We start from the raw sequence: 18,258 nt of genomic DNA on the forward strand, positions 1-18,258 counted from the left end.
ACACTGATTAAAAACATAAGGAGAAAGTACCAGCCATTTTATTCTATGCTACATACTTTTGGCATTTTCAATAATGTTTTCTAAATCTTCCATGTTGATATCGGCATCAGAAAAGTCCTCAGAAAAATCATCATTAAATTCCAAAGATTTGTGTTTTTCATTATCTTCTATTGTTTCTGGGTTCTCTGCTGTACTAGTATGTTCTGAATTTGGTTCAATATCTTGTTGTGCTTCATTAGTATTTACATTTTCTTCACTGTCATTAAATATTAATTTCATGTCTGCTGAATTATTGGCGCTTTCCAAATCTTCTGTGTTTTGCACTTTTTCTGTATCATAATGTAGCTCAATAAGCTGGCTTTCACCACTTGACTTAGGTTCTTTTATCATACTGTCGTCGAGAGTATTTTTCATGTCTGCATCACCTTTTTCTGCTGTATCAGTTACTTGTTCTTTTTGGAATAATATTTTTGTAGAGGAGTTCAATAAATCTTCTATTATCTTTTCTCCCTCAGTGACTGGAGCTTTTGGAACTATTTCTACAGTTAAATCAGGTAACTCTTCATCAGTTGCTTTAGTCATATTTACAACAGGTAAATCACCTATAATTTCTTGATCTGCACTAGTACTGTTGATAGCAGATTCTTCAGTATCTTTTGCACAAGGTTCAGGATTTGTCTCATCTGCAGTATCTGGTTCTTCCTCTTCAGTGTCACTCTTGCAGAGCTCCATTATTTCCTTGTTTCGTTGTTCTAGCAATTTACTGGAATGTATGTAAGCAATGAAATTATAAACACCATAGTACACATTGTATGTGTAGTTCTGACTAGTTTATTCGTCCATATAACAATATGTGGATCAAGAAACTTCGAATTCGCATAGACAAGGAATAGGGACTGACTTTGCGGAATTCCCTAAGGATCAACAGTTCTCGACCAAAGATGTGTACAGTGTAGAGATTGGAATGTAGCCACATTCTAATCATACTTTTCAAGGTAAGTATTACTAAATCTTAGCTCTGAAAACTGTGTTCTGTCAGCAAAAGTTGAAATATTTACTGATAAAGACACTTACACATATTGCTTCAACTGATCATTATTCATTTTCACCGGGAGCACCTTACCATCTGCTGACAGTGCTGGCTTTCTCCTGCTCATGATATCTTTCAAAGACAAAGCCTTAGGTCTATGGTAAGGTAGGGACACTTCCTTTTCTCTGAGCATTCTGTTTGACTCACTCTTTATCTTCTGCATGTTTTCCATTGCTTGTTTAGCTGACATCTGCGATGATAAAAATAAAATTATAATTTTGTCACAATTCACACACACACACACACACACACACACACACACACACACACACACACACACACACACACACACACACACACTCTTTTCTAAAAAAAAAATATTATTTTATATTGTGGCATTGATATTAGTTAGAAAGGTTTCATTCTGTTTCTTCTGAACTATTACCTCTGCACCTATTAAGAACACTGTAATTCGTTTTTTGTTTGGAATACCAACTCCTCAGGGCGCCCGCTGACACTGTATTTTATGTTACACTGTTTCTGCATCAATAAAAACATTTTTCATTTCAATTACAACAAAAAATGTTGGTGCATTCACTACATCAAACATAATTGATAATCAATCAAACATGTGCTCAAACATTTATTTAAACATTTTACAAGTGTTAAGTCAATTACCAGATCTAGATGATAAATAGCTTAGTGACTCACCATCTAGCTTTGATAATTGACTTTATACCTACTTGTATTTGTTACTTTTTACTGTGTTACTCTGTACTTGTTTTGTATTAAGCGAATATTAATCAAAGTCAGTTTGTCAAATATTGGTTAAAGTTATCATGTTATGAATTAAAGTCTTTGACCATACAACTGATTCTAGTATATGTTAAAAAAAATACAAACCCTTGCTGGTTTTGGAGATGTCAAGATTGTAGACCGTTGCTTCTGTTGCTTTTTCTTGTGCTTATCATGTTGTCGGCTGGTCTCTTCATCAGAAGAGGTATCCGGATCACAAATGCCAGACTTCAATACCATGGACTTTTGCTTGGTTTTCTAAAAAGAAAAAATTAAGTAACTTACCTAGCTAATGAAAACACATTATTTTTTTATAATTCAGTGTACTAAAAATAATTGTATACAACACAAATACATGCATGTTATGTATATGTATGTGTATGTAGGTAGTGAAGCTTTTATTCGGCAGCAGGGCCTGGTAGACCAGTCTCACTTCATATTAAGGAAGAAAATATACAGGCTGGATTCTTCTCAAACATTATCTGTCAGGGATTCCCAATATTTTTTATATGCAACTGTTTTTACATGTCATGATTTTTTGTGACAGCCCTGTAGAAAATACCTGCAGGCAACCCAAGAGCACCATCTTGTGATGACTCTCAGACAGTGCATGCACGATTTGGGAACCCCTGGTCTATACATTACTGTCCTGGTCTCTAAATCTTTCTAATACTTTTAAACAAGCAATTTCTTGTATATATATTTTGGGGATCTCGGAAAGGGCTCCAATGATTTTGATGAAATTTGGTATGAGGGGTTATTGGGGATGAAAAATCGATCTAGCTTGGTCTTATCTCTGGGAAAACGCTGGTTACCAAGTTTTAGCCCGAGCAGAGCTCGGTCACCCAGGTACTATAGAATTTACCTGTTTAATTGACTCAATGCCAGAATTGGAGTTATCAGAACTGTTGTTGCTATCCTCTTTAGATTTTCTTGGACTTTCATTTTTCCTAAGCTCTGGCTCTTTTGCACGCGACTTTAGGAGACCTTTGAACTTCTCATGTAACTTGTTTCTTTTGTTGCCAATTCTACTTTCTTGTTGCTCCGATTTAGTATCGCTGTCACTGGAGTCACTGTTAATGAGTAGTCTTGATTTACGTGAGAATGTGTGGTCATTCTCTGAAATATTTCCTTTTGTATCGTCTTCAGAGCATGCATGTTCAGTATCGCGTATATTTTCTTTATCGGCTTCAATTTCGCTGTCGCTGTCCGAGAAACGTTTGATTCGTCTTTTAGCACTCTTCACAGGTGCCCTACTTTCGTCGTCACTACTACCAGCCTCAGAAGATAGGTTATTTATTAAACTGTCGGTTTTTAAAGGAGACTTCCCATTTAGTAACGTATCGAACACACTATCACTGTTATTAGCGTCTTGAAGCACAGGAGTAACATTTTCGGTTATTTCCGACATTACAAGTAAGTCCAAAACACTAGCGTCACGAATTGATGTAAAAAGTACTAATAAGCATTTTTCTTTTTCGTAGCTGCAAATAAGAAATTTAACTTGAAGGATTTTAAAAGCACTATATGCTAAATGCAAATTCACCAAAATGTAGATTCATTCATCAGCTTTTTAAGGAAAAATATTTAGATATTTTATTTAATTTTATCTGAGTTGAGTACAGTTCTACAAACATGCACTTGACATTGACAGCTACATGTTCGCGCCATCGCGCCTTTTTGACAATGACATCACAGAGCCATGCCATAGCACAGAGCAGAGCATTCTCAAACAAAGCCTCGTCTTTTGGCAGCGGGCGAACCTGAGGCAGGGTACTGGCTGCAAGCACTTACCTCGATGAACATTGGGACAGTTTTAGATCACACAACCCTTTCTCTGGCCGTTTGTCTTAGACTCGGCCTTAAAACGAACGAGTCGCACCAATGCAAATGTGGTGTCAGGGTCGATCAGTATGGCCATCATGGCCTTTCTTGCCAGCGCAGTGCTGGCCGCTTCTCCCGCCATGCCAGTATCAATGACATCATCCGTCGGGCGCTCGTTACAGTCAACGTTCCGGCCATACTTGAACCAACGGGTATGTCTCGTGACGACGGCAAGCGACCTGACGGAATGATCCTCATTCCGTGCAGTCGTGGCAGACTGCTAGTTTGGGATGCCACGGGTGTCGACACGTTGGCACCCTCTCATATCCATGCGACATCTGGCCAGGTGGGTGCAGCGGCGGCCTCCGCTGAGAGCAAACGCCCTGCCCTTGGTGAGGCTTGTATATTTACGCCTTTTGGTGTAGAAACTCTGGGGTCTTGGGGGCCAGAGGCAAAACAGCTCTTCCGCCAGATATCTTCTCGGCTGGTAGATACCTCAAGGGATCGGCGGGCTGGTGCTTACCTTGCACAACGCATCAGCCTAGCTATCCAGAGAGGTGTAATGCTGCCAGCCTCCTAGGAAGACATTTTCTTTTTAGTATAAGTTTTGTAGTAAGTAGATAGTAGTTATATTTTTTTAAATTTTGTATATGTGTTATCTCTGTGCTTTTCTGTTAATAAATTATATTACAAGTAGACAACAAAGCCTTATTTTTACGTGGTTTATTTTGTTTTGTTTTCCTTGTAGATTAGTAATAATAAATTGTACAAGTGTTAAAACGCGTCATTTTACTGGAGGTATACCCGAGCCACAAACGAGGTTTAACTTGCAAATCCAGTCATCATACCCATAAATATAATACATCAAATCAAATGAGTTAAATAACAAGTAGTTAAACACTGTTTACAGTTCGATTGCGAAGACATTCACGTACTCGTACTTGACTCGTACTCGTACCGTACAGTTTGATTAATTCGAGTTAACACTTGACAGATGAGCGTGTCTTCTTGGCCTTCAGTCAATTTTCAACTTTGATTTCATACAAATAAAGCCATTTTTAGTATAGCTACCCACCTTTACAGATTATGTAAAAACTATTTTATTTGTATGGCCGTCAGATGGTGATTCTTGGTCCGAGGTATGGCCTCAAAGTTGAAAATTAACTGAAGGCACGCCCATCTGTCAAGTGTTAACTCCAAGTAATCGTACTGTACCACGGGTGTAGCTAATGTATGTATTATAGAACTTTGAATCTGAGACTGGGGTGGGCACGGCCCACGACCCCCCCCCCCCTCTATATACGCCTAAGGGGGCGTATAATATGACTTTTTCATTTCTCATGCTCGTAAAGTTCGTATTTATGCTGGATCTAGGCGACATATAATGGAAATTTCACTTACTAGGTACCTTTTATTTTTCATGCATTGCTATATAATTATTAATTTTCAGTTTTATTGATTTAGTTTGATTGACTTGATTGATTTTTAGTTTTATATAAATTAAAATTAATTAAAAAAAATAGTTTTTTTTTGTTTGTGGCTGTTGACACCTGATTACCTTGGTCTTAGACGAAGATTTTACTTTATGCACTAGAGCATAAATAGTAGATTGTACAACAAGAGCATTAAACCAGCCATTTTACTCGAGAACGTTCATATCGAGGGGAAAATCGTTTAATGCTCGAGTTTTACACTGCTTTCCACTTCGACGGCGAGAAAATAAAATAGCAACAGTGAAAACAATTGTTCAGTTACTACGTACCTTTTATTATTCATGTAATTGTTATTGCTATTCATTTATAAGTTTTTAGTTTTATATAAAATAATAAGTAATACGGTATTTGACTATTTTGGATATGTTTTATAAATTAAAACTACGCAATGCCTGATATCGAATAGAAAAAACAATTTTTAAGCTACCTTTAAAAATATTTATGCACTAGAGCATAAAGTCATTTTATGTCGCCTAGATCCAGCATAAATACGAACTTTACGAGGATGAGGTGAAAAAGTAATTTTATGACACTTAGATCACGACGAAATTTACGAGCGTGAGAAGTAAAAAAATATTGTGCGTTGTGGTCCCAAAGAAAATTAAATGTTAGTTTTAATTACATCAGTATATTAATTATGACATCAAAAAGTTATCAGAAGTTAAGAAAAATAACACATAAATTTGTTTTTCAATAAATAATCTGCAATCATACTTAACATTTTTACCAAAACACCGCAACCATCAACTTTAATAATCTTGCTCCATTGTATTTTTGGGAGGTCTTATTTCTGGTATATATGGTTCCTTTGGCTCAATAACGTCACAAATTACGGCTTCAGCTGTGGTCAACAAGGAAGCGACCCCACTTGCATCGATTAATGCCCTCCTTACAACTTTAGTGGGATCAATTATACCCTTTTCCATCATATTTACGAATTCGTTATTCAAAACGTCATATCCAAATTCATCTCCTAATTCTTGAACTTTAGAAACTATAACCGAACCATCACAACCAGCGTTACTGGCTATAGTCACACAAGGCATACGTAAAGCATTTTTGACGATTTCTATTCCCGTAGCTTGATCTGCGTTAGCTGGTTTAAGTTTTTCCAGGACCGGAATGCAACGCAATAGCGCTGTACCTCCACCAGGAACTATGCCCTCGGAAATTGCCGCGCGTGTAGCATTCAGCGCATCATTGACACGGTCTTTCTTTTCATTAACTTCTTGTTCACTACTACCACCAATTCGCAATACAGCAACACCAGCCTTTAATCTGGATACACGTTCGATAAGTCTCCTTCTGTCATAATCGGTTTTTGCATCTTCTAATTCGGAATTTATTTGATCTATCCGTTGTTCGATCTCATCTTTTAAACCTTTACCTCTAAGTAAAAGGGTAGAATCTTTTGTAATAACGACTTCGCCAACTTGTCCAAGGCTTTCTACCAGACAATCTTCCAACCTTATCAAATTGGTATCATCTTCAAACACTGCACCTCCTGTGGCTATTGCCATATCCATTAAAGAGTTTTTTCTGAACTCCCCAAAACCTGGCGCTTTTACAGCCGCTACTGGTAAGCCAATTTTCAATTTATTAACCACGAGGACTGATAGAGGCTCACCATCAAAATCCTCAGCAATAATAATTAAAGGTTTTTTCTGTGAATTACATATTTCTAAAGCCGGTAATAACTGTTGAACAGTAAAAATCTTTTTTTCCGAAAACAAAACGTAAGCATCGGTATATTCAACTTTTGGTCCTTTAAATGAATTGACAAAATAGGGAGAAACATAGCCGCGATCAAACTGCATGCCTTCGATGATTTCAAGTTCATCGTCTAAAGTTCTGCCGTCTTTAACAGTAACAACGCCATCCTTTCCGACTTTGTTGATTGCAGAAGCAATCAATGATCCTATGGCTCTGTCACCATTCGCTGATATAGTAGCTACTTGTTCTATTTCAGCAGCTGTTTTAACAGGTTTCGACATTTTTTTAAGGTGTTCTTTAACGCTATCAACAGCGATCATTACTCCTTTTCTGATTTCAATAGGGTTTGCACCTCTCGATATTCTTTCAAAGCCTTCCCTGGCGATAGCTCTTGCCAAAACTGTTGCAGTGGTAGTTCCATCTCCTGCTTCTTCATTAGTTTTATTGGCTACGTTCTGTACAAGCTTAGCACCAATATTTTGAAATTTATTTTTTAGTTCTATTCCTTTAGCTACAGTTACTCCATCTTTAGTTATTTTTGGATTACCAAACGATTGTTCCAATATTACAGTCCTTCCCTTAGGGCCCATTGTAACGGCGACTGCATCTGTTAAAATATCAACTCCTTGAAGCATAAGTGCGCGAACATCTGGACCGAATCTTACATCTTTAGCGCAATGTAGAAGAGCAGTGGAAAAGCTTCTTTTATAATTGTACCTAATCCCAATCAAATATCTCAAGCGATGCATTTTGCGTTAATTTTTAGTAAATGACGTGTGAAATAAAAACACGAACAAAAAACATGAATGAAATCCGCCAAAATATGTTTTTGAAATTAGAATTTGATAATGCTGATTAGCTTAAAAATAAACAAATTTTGTCTCCGATTTTATTACTATGGATTTTCTAATTAATTTAAGACAAGTTTTTTAATGTGTGTCGAACATTTTACAAGACGTTTCTCAAGTGGTTGTCATCTTGGCAGTTTGGCTAAGCTAACAGACAGACGTCATACATAACGGTTTCATTCATTTGAAAAAAATATTTTATTGTGTATTGTAAGTTATTATATACATGGTTATTACTTATTAGTTCTAAAGGCGAAACAATGAGTGCATCAAATAAAATCAAACCAGTGTTAATCAACTTAAACATAGGAGATCAATTGACAGCAACATCGTGTAGTCATGTCGTTGTAGAACTGATAAAGTTTATATCTCATCAACGATTGCAAATACCATACACCTATCAATGGTTAAAACAAGTGGTTAACAAGAAAAAAATGAGTGAAAACAGTGGAAAAAAGGAAAGCTTGCAGTCTGAAATGCATTTTCGTTCTGTTTCCAGTGCTTTGGAGAACTTGGATTTAATTTTAAAAGTGAGCAATATAGTGATTGTAAATATGTGTGACTTAATAATATGTAATGTATCGTCTTTCCTTTGGTATACATTAACTTGCACACTATCTACTTTCAGAGTCTTATGAAAGAAATCAATGGTTCGGTGATTCCTGAAGAAGTATGCATTGCTCTTGGTAGCACCCCTGTAACGTGCAGAGAAGTGTACCGATTGCTGCTACCAACTATATGCCACAAGTTCCAGTGCTACTCGAGCCACATAGCAACAGATGACCAAATTAAGAGGAGTATCTTCAGGTGAGTACAAAGCAAGCCTATACTCACTTGTTTTTAATAGTAAGTACTTATATATCACCTGTAACTAACTTCTAAGATCCTTGCTAATATTAAAAATGCAAAAGTAATTATTTCGGTCTACTACCTCTTGATGCTGAAATTTGGTATAGAGACAGTTTGAGACCCTGGGAAGGATATAGGAGTTTTATGCCAGAAAATTGGATAGTTCCCGTGGGATACCTATAATCAAATTCTTTGCAGATAGAATTGTGGACAAAAGCTAGTTAGGTACATAATATCAAAGTGACTCAAACATGAGTCACTGAGATGACCTCAATTAGGTTAGTGAAATTTGATTTTTGCTGACCATGCTTAGCTTACCAGTTCTAAAACTATAATAGGTATGTTTTGGTACACCAGTTGATGCATGCATTTCGACAGGTCTTTGACTCAATCTCTTTTATGAAATTTTAAGAAATTCTAATAACAAGTTTAGATACACATCCTAATCCTATCCTATAATTCACTTTTGAAGTATGAATGTGACTTGTGCATTGACTGAAGAAAAAAAACCTTTTTCTTTCAGAATATTGATGACTTCAGACTTGAGCCAAGTCATATTCACTCCCATGGCTCCAACAAATATGTACATATTTATCAGAAAGAAGATATCACCCGTATGCTCTGGGCTGACCTGTGACACATTTATTAAGGCCAGTGGTTGTAGACTGCCAAAAGACACTAAAATAGTGGTCATAGACTTTAGAGCACAGAAACAGGACAATTTACTATGTTGTAACAATTTCCAAATATTTGGAGAAGTTATTAGTGAGAGTCTAGAAAATTTACAGCTGGGTGATCAGCCTAACTTTAATGAAATTGAATCTAGTGCCACAATGACCTGGTACCAGTCATCATATGTGATGAAGGGGTTTAAAGACTGCATTGTTAATGGCAGCTCCATCACTAATAAGTGGCTTGAGTCATAGAATGGCTGACCATATACCCTAGCATTTATTGCAGTTGCATGATGCTTACAGTACAACTATAATGTTACTGTTGCTTGGTACTTGTTGGTTTTCTTTGCTCTCCTGAGGATTCAAATAATAATGAATAACATTAGTAAACTAGTTTAAGTGTACATACTTTTCTTGCTTATAATAATATTTGTATGATTTAATTGCAACTACTATATTATTTGTTAAAATTATTGCGGCGTTTCTACCATTTTGCAGTGACCACGCATGGTCGAAATGTTGAGGTAATTATAGCAATAAATAAAGTGGTTGTGATTAGGTTTCGAAATATATGTACTTCCTGGCGGTGACATGGTGTTGCATGGAATTCAAACTTACATCAAAAAAAATTACGAAAAAAGTACTAAATTGTACGCTAATTTAAAAAAACTGTACTACCCGTAGTTACCAGAAAATCACGATCAATTTCCTGGCGGACGATATGTATTTAATTATGTAGCAGTTGTGTTATTAATTTCTTGTTAATCATTTCTCGTAACTATGGGTAGTAATTTTTTTTTAAATTAGTGTACATTTTTCGCACATTTTTTTGATGTGATTTTGAATTCCATACGACACCATGTCACCTCTAGGAAGTATGACACGTATACAAGGCGTCCCACGGCTATGCCACATGGAGGGGAAGTACCTTATATATTGTAGATAGTCAATTTTACTGAATGGAAACTTTATTTTGATTTTAAAAACAATTTTAACTGCATTTAAAGTTTTGAATAATTGCCTCCTGTCTGAACTGGGAATCGAACCTGCCAAATGGTAAAAAAAAACTCCCGTAATTTTACTATACTGATCGAAAGCACAGAATATATAATAGTACTAATTGAAAGGCTCAATCAGAAGGATTATTTTTTTCCAAGTAACATAGCATCTTAAATAAAAGGAAGACCATGAAATTTTACATTTACGATTTCAGGAAAATTAATACTTACCTTTTCTTTCGAGTTTGGTGAGCTTCTAAATACTAATTTTATCGAAAATACAAACTGAAATATAGATGCACAGAAAAACCAGAAAAATAAGACCAGCATTGGGAATCGAACCCAGGTCCTCGGCATTCCGTGCCACGTGCTATACCGCTACACCACTGCTGGACAACGGTACAGACACGAATTTCCCCTATGCACCACATATCTCAGCCACTGTTTCGTATTTAGCCACTTAAGCAGTGACGCTAGCGACATCTATACCATAGCCCTCATCGAGAAACTTTCGGCACTCCATTGGAACTAACCGCTCACCCGGACAAGAGATATCGTTATTAATCGTTAATCGTTAATGTTCAAAATTGTTAATCGTTATCGTTGGAATTGAAATAAAAAATACAAAAAGATTCCAAAAAACCAATCTTACTAATTTTATCATTTTAAAGTATTACTAATAAGTACCCACTTGAGAAACAAATACATTACATATCACTTCCCTATTAAAAGTACACGATAAAAATAATAAATAAATTGTAGTACCTAACTACCAAGTTGCACGCAACTCTATAGTCTCCTTACAAACACAATATGGCGAGTCGTTTAAAAAAATTTAAAATGTGTTCCATGCAGGAATTATTATCTTATCATGTACCTACTTTTACTAATAGGGAAATGATATGTATTTATTTCTCAAGTTGGTACTTATTAGTAATATGTACTTTTTAAAATGATGAAATCAGTATTTCGAAGCACACCAAAGTCGAAGAAAAGGTAAGTAGGTACCTATTCATTTTCCTGAAATTGTAAATGTAAAATTTCATGGTCTTCCTTTTATTTAAGATGCTATGTTACTTGGAAAAAATGGATTTAGCCTTTCGATCGGTGTAGTAAAAATACGGTTGTATTTTTTTTACCATTTGGCGGGTTTGATTCAAAATAAAGTCTCCTTTCAGTAAAATTGGGTACTTCCCCTCCATGTGGCATAGCCGTGGGACGCCCTGTATTAAGTTACATTGGCTTAAGTAGCTGAGATTAAATCAAACTTTGTTCTTCAGTCCTGTTTATTCTGGTTAACTCTTTCCAGCAAGTAAGAAGGAGTAAAAAGATACAGTATTTAATAAATGCTAGAATGTTGAAAAGTTTACTTTACAAATAAGTAAATATATATTTTATGAAATTTGATACTTAACAACCATTGACAGTAAATTTGTTTTTTACAATTTAGTTCATAGGTAGTACAATCACAATAATTTTGTTATTTGACTAAATCTTATTTTAAGCATTTATTACTTAAATGTTAGCATAAGTTGAAATTAATATCAAATAATATGCTATTTTATTAAAACATGACAAGGACAAGGCTGATAGTGTGCCATTTATTATAATTTGACTGTTAGAAAAATACAATTATTTGCTCAAATTCCTTGAATGATTTTATGAAATATGCAATATTTTGTTAAATATGCTTCGATTTTTAAGTACCTACATGGCTTTAAGTGGTCAATTTATTTAAATATAAAATAAAAACGTTATGATTTTTTTGTTGTCTCTATTTGTTTTGTTCGAATAGACGGAGACGGCATCACATTTAACCGTCGGTTAACACTAATCAATGGATGGTGAAACAGCCCCTTAACCTATCGTTTTGATTTTGATGCATAATTCAAACGTTTTGGTATTTTACGAGTACCTACTGTGCAAAATATTCATAAAATATTTATAACAAAAAAAACTTAGTGTCATACTTTCTAGTAGCGGTGTCATGGTGTCGTATGGAGTTCAAACTCGCATAAAAAAAATACGAAATTGTACGCTTGTTAAAAAAATGTACTACACGTAGTTAGGAGAAAACAATGATCAATCTGTCACCGTCAGGAAGGTCCTGGCGTGCGCTACCTGTTTTTCATTATGTAGCAGTCGTGTTTTCAAATTTCTTTTGAATCTGAAAAAAAAATACTATATTGTACGCCAGTAAAAAAAAAACTGTACTACATACAGGTAGTTACGAGAAAACAGTGATCAATATGTCACCGCCAGGAAGGATACTTTCTAATCATTGTTTTCTCGCAACTAAGGGTAATTTTTTTTTAAGTAGGTTAGCGTACAATTTCGTATTTTTTTTTGATATTTCATACGACACCATGTCACCGCTAGAAAGTATGTCACTGGCAAAAAAATTCAAATTTAACAAATTCAAAAATCATGAAAACTGTATTATTGCGCCAAAGTAATATTGGGGCATACACATACATTTTTTTATTGTCCATGGAAAATCATTAAATTCGCGTTCTAGGTACTATGGCTTTGCAACACTTGTCCAATCATTTCATACATTTTTATTGATAAATAAATAAATAAATCTCTTTTTATGAGTTACCCAGACTGAAAGACGCAAAGTGCATCCAGTGTGGTGTGACAAGGTCCTAATAATTTATCTATGGCGCTCTCTAAAATACTACTTGCGCTATAGCCATACACATACGTATTTGCCTGGATGGCTCTGAAAAACCGAAATCTTTTGTATTGCAACATTCCTCTTGAAAACCGAAAACCGAGTTTTCTCCATACAATAAAAACCGGTTTTGAATGCCCTACTCTTGGCCTGTCAACCAGCAGAGCCATGTTTGCTTAGCTAGCTTATGTAAGCCACATACCACACACTTTAGTAAGAGCTCCTTTTTTTGGCATTTCAGAACATTTTTTTGTTCTCCAGCAAAAATTTAATGCATCATTGAATTCTACAATTAAATTGTATCTGCCACCATTAGGTATAATAACATAATCACACATTATTTTCTTTACAATCATATCTCTGAGACAGCACTCCAGCAGTTTATAATATTCTAGCCAATATCCATCTGGCACTTGAACAAGCGTAATGTTTAATGCTTCAGTTAAAATAACAGTAATTAATACATCATCGATCCATAAGAAAGGATGGAATATTGCTTCTTTAATTACTCTTCTGGCTGCATTAGGGGTTGTTATATAAAGCGCTCCAGATAAATATGGCGGGTAGTCATCCCTTGGGTACTCTTCCCAAGTAACATACCACTTATTCAGATGCTTCCTTACAGGTTTTGTATCGTTTAGCATATACCCCATGAAGAAATCACCTTTTAGTCTCAAGCTTTTTATAAGTTTGTAGGTTTTCTCCCAGTTGAATACAGTGTCATCATCAACTTTGAGGATGTAAACGGCTTCACTGCAATTTGTGGAGGCCCATTGTAGACCCATCAAGTGTTTAAAAAATATGAGGCTGCGATAGGATTCTACAAAGGAGCCCTGTAGGATGTCACCGAAAGCTCTACTCTCGTATTCTACAACATTTTGACTTATGTATCTGTAAAGAGGTGTGTCATTATTTTTAATCCTTGCACACTGAGGTTTAACAAATATAAGAGTGTACATATATATAGGTGTATAAAAAAAAACAAATACAAAGGCAACATAACAATGTAGATGCATATTAGAAAATTACCTCTTGACGTTTAACACTCACTTTTCATGCAAAGGTATTTTGGCCAGTAAGAATATTCGTGTGACATTCATATAATCTAAAAGATATTTTGGCATAGCTCTTCTATGTGCACTCCGCAACTCAACATTGCCGACGTATGATGTTACAATTATAATAATAAATGATTTATCTAAAAACATAATAGACGGATAGTGTTATTTAAGTGCAATTAGTTTACTTTAAGTGCATTGAGTTCTTACTTTTGCATATTGTTTTGGAAGGATGAATTATTATATCATCTAAGAACTGAGTATTGTTAAATTGAAAGGCAGACATTTTTTCGGTTGCTTCTCAGTCTGAACGCGAAAAAATCCAATAAATTAGAATTATGAGAGAAAATTATCCTAGTCCTGGTATTAGATTCCCCATTTCATAAAATCTGGTTTTACAATACACAAAAGAGTATAACTAGGTATATTTTTAGCAGATAAACTTTTAATTTACAGTACATTAATATTCATAAATAAAAAATTTAATGGCTGGTTTTTTAGAAAAATATGGCTCTGTCCATTGGAGGACAATTTTGCCAGTGTCTAGTAGGTTTTGCCGTTGTACGTTAAAAAAAATCTAGAAAACGAAATATGAGAGGTAATGGTGGATGAACGATGACCCAATATATCAAAAATATAATATGAGTATATAAATAACTATAAAAACACCCAAAACTTCATATTTTTCCATTTGACATTGGCAACCATAGAGTAACTTCTTTCTACCTGTAACTGATTCATCACAGATCTCTATAATATCGTATTCTATTTCTAATTCAAGCTCTTTGCTGTCATCTTAACCCCAGTCCCCAAGTACTTGATTTCTGGCTTTCCGTCACTAAAAATACTCCTTGCTCTATAAGCCACACACACTTTAGAAAGATCTTTTTCTTTAGTCCTTGCAGAACAATTTTTTGTACTCCAGCACAAATTTAATGCATCATTGAACTCTACAATTAAATTATTTCTACCACCATTAGGTCCTACAGTAGCATCACACATTATTTTCTCTTTAATCATATCTCTGAGACAGCACTCCAGCAGTTCATAATATTCTAGCCAAAATCCTTTTGGCACTTGAACAAGTTTAATATTCAATGCTTCAGTTAAAAGGCCAGTAATTAATAAATCATCTATCCAGAAATATGGATGGTATATTGCTTCATTAGTTACTCTTCTGGCTGCATTAGGGGTTGTTATATAATACCATCCAGATAAATATGGTGGGTAGTCATTCCTTGGGTACTCTTCCCAAGTAACATACCACTTATTCAGATGCTTCCTTATAGGTTTTGTATTGTTCAGCATATACCCCATGAAGAAGTCTCCTTTTAATCTCAAGCTTTTTAAAAGTTTGTAGGTTCTTTCCAAGTTAAATACAGTGTCATCATCAACTTTGAGGATGTAAAAGGCTTCACTGCAATTTGTGGAGGCCCATTGTAGACCCATCAAATGTTTAAATGTGAGGTTGCGATAGTCTTCTATAAAGGAGCCCTGTAGAATGTCACCAAAAGCTCTACTTTCATCTTCTATGGCATTCTGATTTATGTATCTGAAATTGATAATGATAATATTGTGTCATGTGAATGTGAATACAGCACTGAAGTTAGAGATTTGAACTTTGACTAGAAGTGCACTCAGAAAGGATTTTTTGAATTCCCATAGGCTATAGGGAACTAGGCTGTTCATTCTTCTAGATGCAAACCCAGAGTGTATGCTAGTTTTTACCCAACTGCCTAAACAAGTGTTGTTTTTTTATTAAAATGCAATAGCAACTTACCATCCAACATTGTAACTGCATTTATAAAAGTTCAGTGGCGGAATGAAAAGGTTGACTAGTTTACAAATACATTCATTTACATGTTGCAAGCACATGTTACCTTTTTGAATGACATTATGACGGAATATGTCATACTTGGTGGATAAAGCAGATGCTTACTTAGAACTTAAGCTGAGCAAGCAAAAACAGACCTTAAGGTGGTCAGCCTTTTCATTCCGCGACTGTACTCTGTAATAAACTGGTTCCTATTGTGAATGTGAAATTAAGCTCTTCCATACACAATTACACATATTATGTGACAAGGAGTTATCAAATTTAGGGGGTTTAAGGGCAAACTGCTAGGAAAATAGAAAGTGCTTTACTTACTTTTCATGAGGTGGTATTTTGGCCAGCAAAAATATTCTAGTGACATTCATGGAATCTAATAGTTCTTTGGGTATAGCTCTTCTGTGTGCACTCCGCAGCTCAACATGTCCGACATATGAAGTTACTATTATTATGATATATGGTTTGCCTAAAAATTAAAAAAAAAAGGTTTTATCATGGGGAAAAATCCAGTAGTTGGCCAAATAGTTAAAAAAAAAGTTGTGTAAGTAAAAGTATGTCAGGAAAAATAATATTACTTAATTGATATTTTTTTATAATAACTAATAATGTGAAGTGCTCCATAAGTTTGAAAGTATTACTTAACTAAAGTGGCCAGCTACTGTATCTTTCCGTTCTTATATAGTTTACTTGCAAAAAAATCAAAATGACATTTATTGTATTTATAATCAATTTAATCATAGGTAGGTACCTACTTCTACATGCTGCATTAGAAGGTTGAATTATTAGATCTCGTATGAACTGAGTGTTGTTTAATTTAAGAACAAATAGCATGTTGTTCAGTTCTAAACTTTGACTCCAATAAATCCAGTAAATAAGAATAATGATGGAAAGTATTCCCATTCCTAGTAATCGCCTCTGCATTTTATCATGGCATGGAAGGCGGAAGGCCATTTATTTGATTAAAATTTTAAACTGCTAATATCAATGGCCTTTCCAAACGCACATCGCACATTTCTGACATTTCTGTTCTGATTGGTTCTGATTAAAATTAAATTACATCTAAGATTGAGAATGAAAAGAGAGCTTCGCTCGCTCGCACCTTGACAATCTCTTTTAGTCAGCAGGGCTACTACGAAACTCGAAGTTCGTGTCGTTGACCTATTTATACGAGAACGAGAGGGACGGTACGATACGAACTTCGAGTTTCGTAGTGGCCCTGCTGTGCAGCTTGAAATGAGGAAACTAAATTAACAGGGTTGCCAACCGAAAAGTCATACTATGAGTATTTTGGCTTTCAAACCTCGTTTTATCGCTCGTCGGCGATCGAGATCCGACAACGTTCTTGACGCGAATCGCCTCTTATTAGTAACGATTGCCGGGACTACTACGAAACATCGGTTTTCTCGTATCGATAAAATTTTGTCTGCCAAGTGGAATCTATCTGGACACTGTATTTGGTTAGATAAAGGAGATGGCGGGCTATCGATATGAATTAGTACGGTATAGCGATGTCCCCCCTGATTTCTTGTTTTTAAAAATTAAATTACATCTTGAGAGATTGAGAATGAGATAAGAGATTTGCTTTCGCTCGCTCGCACCTTGACAATCTCTTATTAGTCAGCAGGGCTACTACGAAACTCGGAAGTTCGTGTCGTGCTGTCTCTCTGGCACTTATACTATTTAATACGAGAACGAGAGGGACGGTACGATACGAACTTCGAGTTTCGTAGTAGCCCTGCTGTGCACCTTGAGAATGAGGAAACTGTTAAGTGTTGTCATTAACAGGGTTGCCAACCGTAAAAAAACCCCTCATACTATGCAGCTACAAATCTCGTATTTTGGCTTTCAAACCTCGTACCTATTTATCTATCTAATACCTTTCAACGATTGTATAGGTATATGTATATGTATATGTCGGCGGCCGATCGTAAAATCCGCCAGATCACGAAATTCCTAGGCATATCGTGAAACGCCGCCATTTCATGAATTGGCTAAGGGACATCCGCCATATCGTTCATAACTCACCGTTTAGCGATTTGCCTAGTGACGTTTAGGCAGATCATGAAATTCCTAGGCCTATCATGAAACGCCGCCATATCGGTTCTGGCACTTCGCCGGCCGCTGCCGCGGCACGCTCGCTTCGCTCGCTCGGCTCGTGCGTCGTGATCACAATTAATACTAACCACTCCTCGCTTATCTCGTCGTCGCCAGAACCGATATGGCGGCGTTTCATGATAGGCCTAGGAATTTCATGATCTGCCTAAACGTCACTAGGCAAATCGCTAAACGGTGAGTTATGAACGATATGGCGGATGTCCCTTAGCCAATTCATGAAATGGCGGCATTTCACGATATGCCTAGGAATTTCGTGATCTGGCGGATTTTACGATCGGCCGCCGACATATATATATATTTTTTTTCAAATTTCGGAGTAGGCCTTCTGATTTAACGTTGAATCTTAATTAACGTTA

The 18,258-nt window shown here is 35.7% G+C and overlaps 5 protein-coding genes across 5 annotated transcripts in view; 1 reads left to right on the top strand and 4 right to left on the bottom strand.

Moving 5' to 3' along the window:
* LOC141432989 (uncharacterized) overlaps nucleotides 1-3,483 on the bottom strand; it is a 36,826-nt gene extending 33,343 nt beyond the window's left edge. The window contains exons 1-4 of the mRNA XM_074094828.1: nucleotides 2,691-3,483; nucleotides 1,934-2,083; nucleotides 1,075-1,280; nucleotides 57-763 (exon numbers count right to left, since the gene is read on the bottom strand). Of these exons, the coding sequence (XP_073950929.1) occupies nucleotides 57-763; nucleotides 1,075-1,280; nucleotides 1,934-2,083; nucleotides 2,691-3,236 (1,609 nt within the window). The 5' untranslated portion in view covers nucleotides 3,237-3,483. The remainder of the gene's footprint in view (nucleotides 1-56; nucleotides 764-1,074; nucleotides 1,281-1,933; nucleotides 2,084-2,690) is intronic.
* Nucleotides 3,484-5,750: 2,267 nt separating this feature from the next.
* LOC141432665 (63 kDa chaperonin, mitochondrial-like) lies at nucleotides 5,751-7,692 on the bottom strand. Its single transcript, XM_074094365.1, has one exon. It carries the CDS (start codon nucleotides 7,602-7,604, stop codon nucleotides 5,892-5,894), a length of 1,713 nt encoding a protein of 570 aa, XP_073950466.1. The 5' UTR covers nucleotides 7,605-7,692; the 3' UTR covers nucleotides 5,751-5,891.
* Nucleotides 7,693-7,854: 162 nt separating this feature from the next.
* On the top strand, nucleotides 7,855-9,797 carry LOC141432669 (uncharacterized). Its single transcript, XM_074094370.1, has 3 exons — nucleotides 7,855-8,233; nucleotides 8,332-8,510; nucleotides 9,076-9,797. The coding sequence occupies exons 1-3, from the start codon at nucleotides 7,964-7,966 to the stop codon at nucleotides 9,476-9,478; spliced, it is 852 nt and encodes a 283-aa protein (XP_073950471.1). The 5' UTR covers nucleotides 7,855-7,963; the 3' UTR covers nucleotides 9,479-9,797.
* A 4-nt stretch (nucleotides 9,798-9,801) lies between these two features.
* LOC141432668 (beta-1,3-galactosyltransferase 2-like) lies at nucleotides 9,802-14,392 on the bottom strand. Its single transcript, XM_074094369.1, has 3 exons — nucleotides 14,170-14,392; nucleotides 13,952-14,099; nucleotides 9,802-13,792 (listed from the first exon to the last, which is right to left on the bottom strand). The coding sequence occupies exons 1-3, from the start codon at nucleotides 14,243-14,245 to the stop codon at nucleotides 13,087-13,089; spliced, it is 930 nt and encodes a 309-aa protein (XP_073950470.1). The 5' UTR covers nucleotides 14,246-14,392; the 3' UTR covers nucleotides 9,802-13,086.
* A 71-nt stretch (nucleotides 14,393-14,463) lies between these two features.
* LOC141432666 (beta-1,3-galactosyltransferase 5-like) lies at nucleotides 14,464-16,825 on the bottom strand. The gene is made up of 3 exons (XM_074094366.1): nucleotides 16,540-16,825; nucleotides 16,106-16,253; nucleotides 14,464-15,511 (listed from the first exon to the last, which is right to left on the bottom strand). The coding sequence occupies exons 1-3, from the start codon at nucleotides 16,736-16,738 to the stop codon at nucleotides 14,731-14,733; spliced, it is 1,128 nt and encodes a 375-aa protein (XP_073950467.1). The 5' UTR covers nucleotides 16,739-16,825; the 3' UTR covers nucleotides 14,464-14,730.
* Nucleotides 16,826-18,258: the final 1,433 nt, after the last annotated feature.

This window comes from Choristoneura fumiferana, chromosome 11 (assembly GCF_025370935.1).
Source record: "Choristoneura fumiferana chromosome 11, NRCan_CFum_1, whole genome shotgun sequence".
Lineage (NCBI taxonomy): Eukaryota > Metazoa > Arthropoda > Insecta > Lepidoptera > Tortricidae > Choristoneura > Choristoneura fumiferana.